Below are 12629 nucleotides of genomic sequence, written 5' to 3'. Positions count from 1 at the left end.
AAAAGAGCCTGAACCCATCCCATGTCGGAAGGAAGAGTGGGGAACTGTGCTAACCTCCCACTCAGACAGCACTGACCTCACTACAGAGAAGCTAACCCCAGCACAGCAGCCTCCCAGAGTTCATACACCAATGGAGGCACCAACGTGACCTGGTATCTGGCCAGGTGTCTCTTCTCCTTCTTGCCAGCCACACACATTGCCTGCCCCCTTGCTCTCTGTCTCTAAAAATCAGACTGGTTTTTAAAACTATTTTTAGAACTATCACCAAAGAACAAGCCTAGGATGTTTGTTAGAAAATTGAAAATATACTTCTGGGGCTTTAACTGGGAACTCAGAGTGAAAATGTGTATTACGAGTGTACAAATAAAATAAAAAAACCACAAACACAAAGCAAAGTTTGAAAGAAACAACAGAACGAGTTGGCAGAAAGAGGTAGACATTTCTCACAGCAGTCCAGAGATGCTGCTAAACAGCAGTAAATTTGTCTGTTCTGAGCACAATTATTTTCAGGACAAAGAAGGAAAACATTTATTCCAGACAGAAAAGCTGTAGGTAGCATATGTAAACTGTGAGAGTAAAACTACAACCTTGATAATAGTTAAAGTACCTGTGAATACCTTAAAGGCGTTCACTGCTTGACCCGCTGGCTTGGTGCCAGATGGTGTCATTTAAGGTTAGTACTTAAAATAAATACATTGCCACCTATGTTCTATTAAATAAGCTTTGAAATTCGCATTTCATTCCACATTTCTAAATTAGCAGTTCTATTCAACCCCCACTAACATTTATGTTAGCGCAGTCTTTGCCACTCCTGCAACCCCACAGAGACCGGTGTCCGTGGTGAAGATGCAGCACAGTCAACTCCTCAGATGCTGAACCTGGAGATTTAGGAGGAATCAGCTGGGAGGAGAAGCAGCCAACAGGGCAGTATTTATGCTGCATGGCTCTTTGTACTCTTTGACACATATTTCTAAGCAAAACTGATTTAAAACAATTTTTATTCCCCTTCTCACTACAAAGATTCCTCTCTGGACGCCTAGTAACACCAAAGCCATGAACAAGAGGAGCAGGCCCCTTCAGCAATTATTATTATGCATTTAGACATTAGAGATGTTTATTTACCAATATTTGGGTCAGTGGCCTGGCGTTTCTTGATTTTAGCTTCAGAAATAGCAGCGTAGTAGGCACATGTCATTTTGATCAGCCATGCCGCTCGCAGCAGTGGCACAGAATATTTTGCTAAGTAAGCAAAAACATCTTCTTTTTTACTGAGAATAGGAACCTGAAATGAAACAGGAGGCAAGTTATAGCACACAGTCCAAACAGCAGCTGGCACCTGCGGGTGAGCCCAGGCCTCCTCCGCTCAACCCCACGCTACCTGGAGAGCAAGAGACCTCTTCGCCAACCTCGGAACCCACTACACTGACAACACCCACTGTCTAGACACACAGAAACTGAGAGACTTGACAAAAAAAAGAGATGCTGCCCCACACTTCCCCCAGGCTTCATCAGGAGCATCTCTTTCCCGCTCAGAGATGCCTGCAGGGCCACTAGCAAACCTCTCCACACAGCCAAAGATATCCACAGTGCGGAAAGAGTCCTGCAAGCTGATCCTCAGAACCTCTGGAAAACGGACATACATCAAGGTTTTGGGTGAGGGTTCAATTACACAGACGCTGCCAGTTTCATGGGTGCCCCTGGTTCAGAGGAGTCCGTAATAACCAGAGCACACCAGGGAAACACAGCCTGGCCAGCTAATACTGCCTGCACTGGCCACGCACACAGTGGGGCTGGTCCCACAAGACCTCCAGGTAAAGAGTCACCCTGTTTGGTCACAGCAATCCTTACACCTTTCTGCATAAAGGTAGAATAAATTCAAAATGCATTTTTAAGGCGATATATATGAGAACAAGACGTTTCATACCCAGTGGAGGCAGAAAGGAGTGGAGGCACAAATGCTACGCTTACTATCCCCTACCAAAAAAATCCTCATTACTCCTTCAGGCATACTCAACATTTCTAACAGAGTGCCCGGAGAACAAAGGTGCATCAATGCTGGAGAGAGCAGCAAACAAAGCGCTGACCCTTTGCTGTAATGTTCTTCAGCAGTCAGTCTAGGGACTCTACAGAATCAGTTTCAGTGTACTTAACATGCGTATTCACTGTTATCAGCAGGTTTATAAATCTGGTTTTTTAAAAAAAAAAAAAAAAACTTAAATTATGAAAAGAAAACTCTCTAGCAGTTCTAGTCACAAAGTTAACCTCTCAGAAAGTTAGGGGGAAACTTCAAGGTGGTGGTGTGCTTGCCACAGCAAACCTTTTGTTTTTCTGGTGGCTCTGTTGGTGGCAAAGCAGCACACGTTCTTCATCAACTGCATAGCAACAGACCAAAAACTGCTGAAACATGTACCTTCTGTTATTTTGATCCATTTATGCTCAATAGTCTTGGAATAAGAATTTCCTATTTCAGTTCAATTTATACTCAGAATAACTCCCAGATACTGTCAGATTAGCTGCTTGTACACAGAGCTTCAGGGAAGAAAGGCATGAACAACAGCCCCTTTATTACTGCATTCTAGACACCACCTTGGATGAGTTTTAATGACCACTTCAAATTTATCTCGTACTACTGTTCTTAACAGCATGCAGTGTCCAAAAAAATAGCTCAGAATTGCCTTTTCCAGTTACACAAAGACTGCTACAAAGCATACAGAATTCTTCTCCTTAATTGGAAACTTAAACAAGAATGCAACTAATAAGACCGTTTAACGAAGATTGTTATTACAAATACAAATTTAAATGTGAAAAGCATGCAAAAGAGTTGGAGTTAACAGGCAGGTTCTTTTAAGAATGCATCAGCTTCCTAGCCTTTTATCTCCTTGCCAGGCACAAGAACTTCTGTAAACTGTTCCTTTGCTTGAGAAAGAGACCTTGAAGTGAAGTGTACAGGCAAAGAATCTGGCTGTCAATAAGATAAACATGCCTGAGCTGAAATGTAGTGATTCAGAGGAACTTTTCCCCAGTTAGATCAGAAGTTCCCCTTTGCCCAGGTACCCTACTTGCAGAGGGGGAACACGCTGCACAGCAGCAGCTGCCTCCAGCACCATTCCACATCCAGCACGTTCAGATAGACTGTCCTATTCTCACAGCCCAATCCAATATCCAAGAAATAGAGGAAGGAGTTTTTGGATACCTTTTTTGCTAAAAGAGTCAGTGGTTTACTTCCTGCTAAATCTGTGAACCAGTTGTGAATTGCACTCTGGGACCGAGCAGTAACCAGCCAGTAGTTGTCTTTGGCATTTACTTGTGGTTTCTTCTTTCCTGTGTCCTGGAAAGTGTTAAGTTTTAGCTTTTCCGCTAGTATGCTGCTAAAGTAAGCGCCAATCTGGTGGGAAAAAAAGCAAAACATATATGACAACCCAGTAAGTAAGCATCTATGGTACATTAATGCACAATAGATTTCCATCTGAATAGATGTAGTCATCACTCTAGCCCAGGCTATCAATCTAATAAGATTACACTTTAATTCCCTACAGCTAGGAGATGGGGATTCATGATGTTAAGCACCCATGCAACACTTCTGCATCATCACTGTAGAAGCTGCAGGTCAGCAAAACCAAGCCAAAGACGACCAGGCCTCAGAGCGACCAGCGATGCAGCTGCCATTTTGGACAGGTTGCTGCGAACGAATGCCCAGACCCACACCCCTCCAGCAGATGAGGGGCTCAGATTTAGGCCCCGATTTAGCGTATCCTAAGAGTGTCTCAGAACACTCCCCCCCTTCTACACATTACCATAGCACAAAGTGCGTAAATGAACGCTTTTCACTTCTATTTAGAACAAAATACACTGTCACAAGAACTCCATGCATTGTCTTTCTGTCATCAGTTACCGCAGGCAAAACTTCAAAGATTCGGGTAAGCTAGGAAGAGTTCTGACTTCTATTCAAAACACCTCCACTACTACTCGATACCTCCAGAATGAAAAGCTTTGCAAGATTTGCTTCCCCGGTATTTTCAATCCCAAATCAGCAGGGGGGGGTGGGGGGGAACAGTAGAGGTTTTACTTCCAATGTAAGCTAATTTCCTTTTCAAAATTACTATAACAGAAGTTAGTTTTTAGGCCTGTCAGTAAGAATGTTTGATTTTCTAATAAATATATTCATAGCTGGGTAATTTTAAAACATATGAAAAGCTTTTAGGAGATACTGAACTTATTTTGGTAATTCTGCACTTAAATCTTCCAAATAACTAAAAGCACTTCCTTGTGAATTTCTGTTTTACTTTTCAAACAGTTAGGTTCAATAGTCAAAACACGAATAATTAAACTATAAGACAGAAAGTGCCTGCAGGTAACAATTCTAGAAAGCAAAACCAGAAAAGTGTAACAGGAAAACCTTTAACATTTCAACAATAGCAACCCTGTCATTTACTTGTATCTCTTCTTCTGCTAAAATAAAAGAGCATCACTGTATAAGTAAATTCACATTTTCCAAGAAGCCATAAAAAGTTATATATTTTAAAAGTCAAACAGCAGAAAATTACTTTGTCTGAAAACATTTTTATAAGCTTCTTGATAACACTCTCCTTCAAAACCGTTTCTTCCTGCTTTCACAACAGGAAAAAAAAAAAAAAAAGAGAGTGCATGAATCTGGACAGATCCTTCAAAGAAATATGGGATTTTTTTTTTCTAAACAGCTATCATTTTCAATTTGGAGGATAGTAACTAATATTTTAGTCATTTTTATTTCTCTTTTGTATCTCACACTTCTCTGACTCTCAAAAAACCCCACAAGAGAGCTAAGCCAAATCTCACTAAACAATCCAAGAATATATTTCCAAGAGACCTGGACCACAGTGACCAGTTTCTCCTGGCAGAAAACAGCCTGATGAAACAGATACAAGACCAAAGCAACCTAAGGATGTGGAAATACTAGGGACTTCCAGGGAAGGAGTCACTAGTCTCTTTGTACATGAAGCAAATAAAAGAAAAGGAGCAAAAATCAATGTCTCTTCTACAACGAAGTGTGCCAGTTATGTTTTGTTCTTGGCATCCATCTTTTCCTCTGAAGACTGATAACAGTAGGTAGCAGAAACATAGCTCCGCATTCTTGTATTAGTTCTGTAATTAGCTTTGATACAAAGACTTCCAACTAGAAAGCAAAGCAGTCAAGAACGAAGTACAAGCCCTGCCAACTTGGTTCATTTCAGTGAGTATACTCGGACTGAAAAGCCCTGTCTTACCTTTGAGGCATTAATGACAATATTTCTAGCAGATCCATGCTCATCTCCAGAGAAGGCAGGCTGATTACTGAAGCCTTGCTTTACATTCACTGCAGTAAGTTCATCCTGCAAAGAGTGTTTTAAGGGAAAAAAAAATGAAATTACAATTTAAGAAGTCATATCATTCCGAGAAGCATGTTTTTATAAAGAAAACTTATGTATTTGCTAGCATGCCAGACTCTGCATTCACCTGAACACTCCAAGCACTTTGCACCTTCACAGGACTTCAGGGAAGGGGAACACGATGCCACCCCGATGCTCCAGTCCCCATTAAGTGTTTGCCTTACTACAGGCTTCAAGGCCATAACGCGATAAGGATGCCACTTGTTTTGCTGAAAGAGGAATGCTGCCCTTGAGAAGGGGCGCGGGAAACAAGGCCTCGGCAGCCTTCGTAAAACCTGGAGTACTCCCCAGCACCCAGCCCTAAATCCTCCTCACGAAAGCGGTGCCAGTCCCCAGCTGGGATCGCTGGAACCAGCCGCATCGCTCCGTAACAGAACGCTGCTGCACACCCCTCATAACCCCAGACCCCACGTGTCCCCTCCCCCAGCACGAAAACATTTTTGCATCGTTGCTTTGCTGAAGTTTAAAATGTTGGTGGCCCCACAACCATCATTTGGGAATATCTGCTGAAATAAGAAACAGACCGCCTCTAGCAGAAACAATTTCAAGTGAACATCCGTCCCTGTTGCAACTAAACCCACTGCTTCCGGAGTTACTTTCGCAGTGGAAGTATTACTAGTCTCCTACTACACTATCAACACACCTTCATTTTGCTGCTTATCAGTATTTAAGCAGACTTAGCTGGATCCCATTCGCAGCAAGAAGGCAGAACGGACAAAAGCGGGGTCAGTAGCATGAGGGGCAAACACATACCCAAGCCTTCACAAATGCAGAATATAACTTCCAAGTAAGCCCTACCCTTCCCTGTCTTCGCTCTGTAATTTCGCCAAAGTTAATATTCTTCCATGGAGGCTGTGCAGTTTATTCACTTACTCGGGATCACGTGCCTGTCAGACTGAGGTTTACCTACACCAGATGAATGGGAACTTGGCTTGTTTGTTTTTCTTCATCTCCCTCCAAAGAGGAGGCACAGATCTCCCCCAGTGAATCAGTTACTTGCCACCAAAGGTACCCCACACAAGCTCAAGGGATCCACAGACCACTGGTAGTGGGTGAGATACTGGAACAGTCCCCGAGATGACTGTGAAATAACCAATGAAAACAAAGAGCGACTGCCATGCAACCAAGAAAATAAAATAGGAGAAAATAAAGTTAAGAATGTCATAATTTTACTAGAAGATTTTATTACTAGTTTTGGACAACATGTCTCCCCCAAAACAGCGACCCAGAAGCTTCCATTTGATTTATTCTCATACGCTTTGCAATGCATTTTGCTTTTCAGTATTTTCGCAAAGTTTGGGAGTAATGCGGGAGACAGTAATGTATTTAGAAGAAATCTAAGCTCTCTAGGGTTTATGAAGTTAGCCAGCCTCATCTGAATTTTAAATGAAATCAACAAGAAGTGCTGGAACACTCCTCCACCCACACTATCCCCAAGACAGCCTTGAAAACACAAATAACGGCAGAGATGAAAGTGATCAAAAAGATTATAAGCAAATAAATAAAAGGTAAATGGCAAACAGATGGAGATATATGTTACTGTTAGTGCCATTTCCACAGTTGACCCCAGTTCTGTTATCTTTAGAGTTCTCCTCCTTTGAAAAAAGCTGTATAGATATCATTATGCTGAAAATAACTAAGAACCGTATGTTGTACTGCTGTATCTACCACTACTGTAGGAACAAGCTGCGGATGGACTGACAACACAAACACATCAGTGTTTTGGTTTTGTCTGGCTCAGATCATTAGCTCAGATCTCTCCCTGCCTTCAGCAGCAGTTCAGAAATTTTAAACACAGAACACAGCGCAGTTGCATAACCAAACACCAACTAGAAATGAATACGTGTCATCTGTGAACACAATGCACAGAGATACCTTTACAAACAAATTAACAATAAAATGGATGTTCAGAGGAGCTCTCATTACATCTCACTCACGCCAGCTCCATTAACAGCTCAGGGTCATTTTCTAAGAGCACAGCTGTCCTATAGCAGAGGGGGAAAGCTTCCTGGACAAACGGGCAGGAACACCGGCACAGCTAAATTGTACAATACTGAAGGTACCAGGGTTAAGCCCGCTTTCGCTTGGCTTGATTTGCAAGCCCTCTCCTAATGACAGGCACAGCAGCACCGCACGCTGCTGTCACTAAGTGACGCGCTCTGCGCCGCAACACACTGGATCCTCTGGGCTCCTGCAGGGATGTCAAGCTTCCTTTCAAAATGTCAAGCAGGGCCCCAAGCGAGCCAAATCAAGGCTTAAAACCCTTTTGCAATTTTAAATAGCCAAATGAACATTCAGGCCCAAATTGCATTGTTTCGGAAAGAATTTTAATTGTTTCGTGTGGGATATTCAAGACCCACCGACGTATCCGCAGCACTACTCGGTTTGTCAACACAACACGTACAGATGGGTATCTTAACAGAAAGCAAGCCCGACAAGTTCAGACCGATGTTCACAGGAGCTGAGCAGCGTCAGCTCTGCCAGAATCAGACCCCAACTTCAGTCTGCGTGTGTTACTTCACTCCACCGCAGCTGTGACCGGCAACGCATGTTCAGAGGAGGCCACCGGTAGCGCTTACCCAGCCAGCTGCAGTCAGGGCACTCAAACTAGACCGAGAACGAATGAACCAACTGTTCGGATCAAGCATTGAGGCGTTACCGTTGGGCGTTCTGGACTGTGTAATTCCATATTAATTTGCTTTTAATTAATAGGAATGAGCTCTTTCAACTTAAGCATCCTCCTGCTTCCTTATTACTGCAGTAACACACTTGCTTACTGCAGCACCAAGGCAGTAAGAGGAAAAGCAGAAAGCTAATGATGTATAAAGGTTTTGGAAAAACTAGGAACTGGCCAGTTTATTCTGACATCTGAGCTGAGCAAACAGTGTAGAGAGCTATACCGGCACTATCTGACAGTCAAAAACAAGGAATTTTTGAAAGACATTCTTTTTCTCCCTGACCTCAAAAACTTCCTTCAGAAGATAATTTTAAAAGAAGTCCCTATTAAACTCACAAAAGCAGCAAAATGGATCTTTTTAACCAGTCATTACTTTTAGATCCTCCCACGTGCTCCATCTTTTGCTTCGTGCCTCTCTATTACAACAGGGCACCTACTTTCAGCAGCTTGGAGCAACCCAGACCCTCAGCAGGAAGGTCCAGGATTTCAACCTGTGGTGCAGCTGCTGCAGCATAAACCTTCCACTCACGCTCAGCTTACACTACCGAATGTTGGGCTTGCTTGGAACGATGAGATCAAAAAGTAACTCCCTAAAAGAGACAGTATAAAACACTGTGCCAGTTATAGATTACTAAACAAGCTATATTTCATGATGAAGAGAGGAATAACGATATTTAGAGGAGCTTTTCCACTCCAAATCAATGGCTCAGAAGTCACAAGCAAGGATTAGCCATACCCAACAGCCAACCACAGGCAAAAGCAAGTTTCGCCAGAGACTAGGAAGATGATATCCTGTTCTAAACAGACACTGAGAGGGCCCAGGAAAGACTCCCAAATGGCATAAAGAGGACAACACCAGAGACGCCTCTCTGGCAGAAATTTCAACTGCTTTACCCATCCTACCAGTGAGAAGGCGGTCTGGGCTACTGGCAATTGTAGACGTTGGAGAATTGAGCCTTGGAGGGGTCAAACCCTGCGCGCTATGTGTGGAGAAGGCAATGAAACTCCTGCAGTCTGAAGGCTATTTCTCAGCATAAAATGATGTTGATTGTGCTTTTTTGTGCTTTGAAACTGAATTCAACTGAATTTAAAAGCATTACTCATGAGTACAATCATCAGGATCTGGCCCTGACAATATGGTACATTCAGTGATATATCTTTGGCTTGTAATAAGCACTATTTGCATTATATTTTATCCATCTTAGGAAGACCTTAACAATTTACAGCACAGGAAGTGTTAGAAAAAAAGCTGATTCTAACACCTGCCTTCAGATGCTCCTGCCCAGGCATGTTTCCAAACCTACCTTTTGCCCCGCAATCAGCAGCAGGGATTACTGATTATACAGCATCCTTGTTTCAGCTGGGAGAGAGTTAATTTTCTTTCTAGTAGCTAGTATAGTGTTACATTCTGGATTTAGTATGAGAAGAATGTTGATAACACTGACATTTTCAGTTGTGGCTGAGTAATGTTTAGTCTAAAGTCAAGGATTTTTCAGCTTCTCATGCCCAGCCAGCAAGAAGGCTGCAGGGGCACGAGAAGTTGGGAGGGTGGACAGCCAGGACAGCTGACCCAAACTGGCCAAAGGGGTATTCCATACCACGTTAAGTCATGCCCAGTATATAAACTGGGGGGAGTTGGCCTAGGGGGGAGTCGCTGCTCGGAAACTGACTGGGCATTGGTCAGTGAGCAGTGAGCAATTGCACTGTGCATCGCTTGGTTTGTAGAGTCTAATCCTTTTATTATTATTGTCATTTTATTATTATCATTATTATTTTCTTCTTTCCTGTTCTATCAAACTCTTGACCTCAACCCATGAGCTTTACTTTTTTTTCCCCTATTCTCTCCCCCCTCTCACTGGGTGGGGGGAGTGAGTTGAGCAGCTGCATGGTGCTTAGTCGCTGGCTGCTGTTAAACCACCACAACAGAGAAAGTATGTGCAAAGCAGTGTCCCACGTCCAAAGAAAACATATTAAAGAAAGACAAGGAAAGCCGATTCCTCCTAATCTTTCTCTTTTAGAGCAGTATCAGGTGTTAAAAGCAGCCCCAGCAGGTAACTGCATTCAAGCAGAAGCTATGTGCTGCGCAATTTGAAGACTTCCCTTCTGTCACCCCCTTATTTCTGCAGAGAGCGTTTGGCACACAGGGCACACACCAATGCTCAGGGGTGAAGCCTTGCCCCAAGCTTTTCACCAGGGGACTCTGCGAGGGATGCAGATTTCCACCTGGTGCTCAGGGGAACAGGCTCTGCAGCTTGAGAGCCCAGGCTCCCTGGAGGTGCTAGCTCCTAACAGAGAGGGAATTTAGAAAGGCACAGGGCGACAGTTGGCAACACCAACCTCACCAGACAGCCCATTCCCACCTCTGCTAGGACCTGTAACTCCGCTTTTGTCTCCTTTTTCAAACGACAGACAGACTTCACTGACCCAAAGACTGGAACCACACAGGACTGACTGTGTCCTGTAAATGCCCCGTGCAACACACACTAACGCTGCCCGTACACACGTGGAATGAAGACTTTCCCCAAGCCACATTTCAATCAATTACATTATGGCAAATAACAATAAGCCTGTTGCAGTTATTTTCTACTTACTAATGCACCCATGTAACATATTTTAAATATTAACCATCTGGGCACTTGCCACTTCCATTCTTATTGTAACCGGCTGCATATTTATAAACGTGTCTGCAAGAATCAATCTACCACCTGACTAAAAATATGCAACAGTCCAGAGCTAAAAATTCATCTCCATACATTGTCATAGCTGAGTTCAGATGCAGTTCTGCAAGCCTGGTCACGATCGCACATAAAAAATACACATTGGAGAATTACTTCTAGTTACCGTAATCACCACATTTGTAAGTATGATGAGTAGCGGCGTAAGGGTGAAAAGACAGAAAGATGCTAGAGGTCAAAAAATTGAGGCATGTCTCAAAGGATCAGGAAGGGACTTGAATACGCATCTTGTGTCGTGTGTTGTCCAAGCCCCTCTCCACCAGCGCTGACCAACAGTTGCTCTCTGACGAGCGCTTGCCAGCCTATGTGGAGCAGATGATAACGCTCATACACAGCTAACAAATTACCCTGAATTAGCGTCCTTTCTGGAAGCCTCACAAGAAAACAACAGACTGGGAAGAGAGCAAAGCACGAAGAACGCTGCATGGCTGCCCTGCCGTACTCACTCCATTTAGCTGGAGTTCCTCCTCTAGACACGTCAGACCAACGACTTCTACGAGTGCCGAATTCACCGGGACGAAGACGGCCAGGAACACCAGAAGAAGAGGACGTCCCAGACCAACCGCGCGAGGGGCAGGGGTACCTGGCGCACGCGGCTTCGTCCATGAGTCACAACCCAGCACGTGAGGCAAACCTCAGGGAGGCCCGTTGACTTTGCTGGGAGACATCCCGGTCACGAAACCCAACTGGAGGCTTCTTCCCCGCACCTCTGCAGGGCCGGTGGGCGGCCCAGAAGCGAGACCGGGAAGCCGGGCCACGGAGAGCCTGCGACCGACCCCACGGCCTCGCCAGCCGTGTCATGGCACCCACCCAAACTACAAGCTTGTCACTGGCACCGACTGACGGCGGGTCCCCGCCGGTTCGGCTGCGGCACCTGGGAGCGGGACAACCGCCGCCTGACGCAAGAGCACGAGCCGCGGCCCCGCTCGCCCCTGCCCCACGATTTCGGTCGGACCCGTCTCCCGACCTCCAGAACCCTCCGACCTTTTCGCTCCTCCGACCGCGGGTCCCCGCTGCCGGGTCACAAGCACGGGCGGGCAGCCCGGCAGGCCCACGCTCGCCCTCCGGGCGGGCCGGGGGTGCCCCTCGCGGGCCCCGGGCCCCCTCCGGGCAGGTGGCCCGGCCCCTCCGCCCTCACGGCCGACCGCGCAAGGGCGAGCCCGGCTGCCGGCCGGGCCGCGGAGGCGGGCGCCGAGGCCGAGGTGGAGGTGGCGGGGAGCGGGACCGGCGCCGCCGCGCCCCCCCCCCAGCCTCACCACAGAAAATGCAAGTCAGCGGGCGGCTCCGCGGCCGCCCGGCGCCGCTCAAAAGTTTCGGGGGAGGCGCCGGGCCGGGGGGCGAGGGCGGCGGCCCAGCCGCGGGCGGGGAGGGGGGCGGCCGGCGGCCGGGCCGCGGCGCGGTCTCACCTCCTTCTGGCGCGGGTCCTGCGGGTAGACGTCGGGCGGCCCCAGGCGCGGCCGCTTGAGCGGTCTGTGCTCATAGCTGAGGAGCCCGAAGGCGGCCATGATCGCTCATGTTCGCCGGCGCGGCGGGCGGGCGCTGGAGCGGGCTCCGAGCGCCAGGGAGCAGCACTCGGCGGCTCGCCCCCCGCCTCACCCCCGCCGCGCCGGGGGCGGGCTGCGCGGCGCGGCGGCGGCGGCGGACGGGGGCGGCGCGGCCCGGCCCACCCCGCCCCGCTCCCTCCCGCGGCAGGTGCCGCTCCGAGCCGCGCTCCCCCCGCCGCGGGCACGGCCGGCGGCCCCCACGCTGCCCACCGCACCGGGCACGGCGCCGGCGGCCGGGGACACCCCCCGACCACCCCGGGGGACGGCG

The 12629-nt window shown here is 46.9% G+C and overlaps 1 protein-coding gene across 7 annotated transcripts in view; it reads right to left on the bottom strand.

Moving 5' to 3' along the window:
* The window catches only part of MED12L (mediator complex subunit 12L), a 151085-nt gene extending 138684 nt beyond the window's left edge, over positions 1–12401 (bottom strand). For all 7 annotated transcript variants that reach the window (XR_012650876.1, XM_075031185.1, XM_075031188.1 and 4 more), the window contains exons 1-4: positions 12224–12401; positions 5244–5348; positions 3194–3385; positions 1123–1282 (exon numbers count right to left, since the gene is read on the bottom strand). Coding sequence is in view for 6 of the 7 variants with exons in the window: in XM_075031185.1 (XP_074887286.1) it covers positions 1123–1282; positions 3194–3385; positions 5244–5348; positions 12224–12322 (556 nt within the window). In the remaining variant the exon portion in view is untranslated. The remainder of the gene's footprint in view (positions 1–1122; positions 1283–3193; positions 3386–5243; positions 5349–12223) is intronic.
* Positions 12402–12629: the final 228 nt, after the last annotated feature.

The sequence above is a fragment of the Buteo buteo genome, chromosome 7 (assembly GCF_964188355.1).
Source record: "Buteo buteo chromosome 7, bButBut1.hap1.1, whole genome shotgun sequence".
Taxonomy (NCBI): Eukaryota; Metazoa; Chordata; class Aves; order Accipitriformes; family Accipitridae; genus Buteo; species Buteo buteo.
Note: the sequence above shows the minus strand (reverse complement) of the source record. Positions and strands in the feature narration are given on the sequence as shown.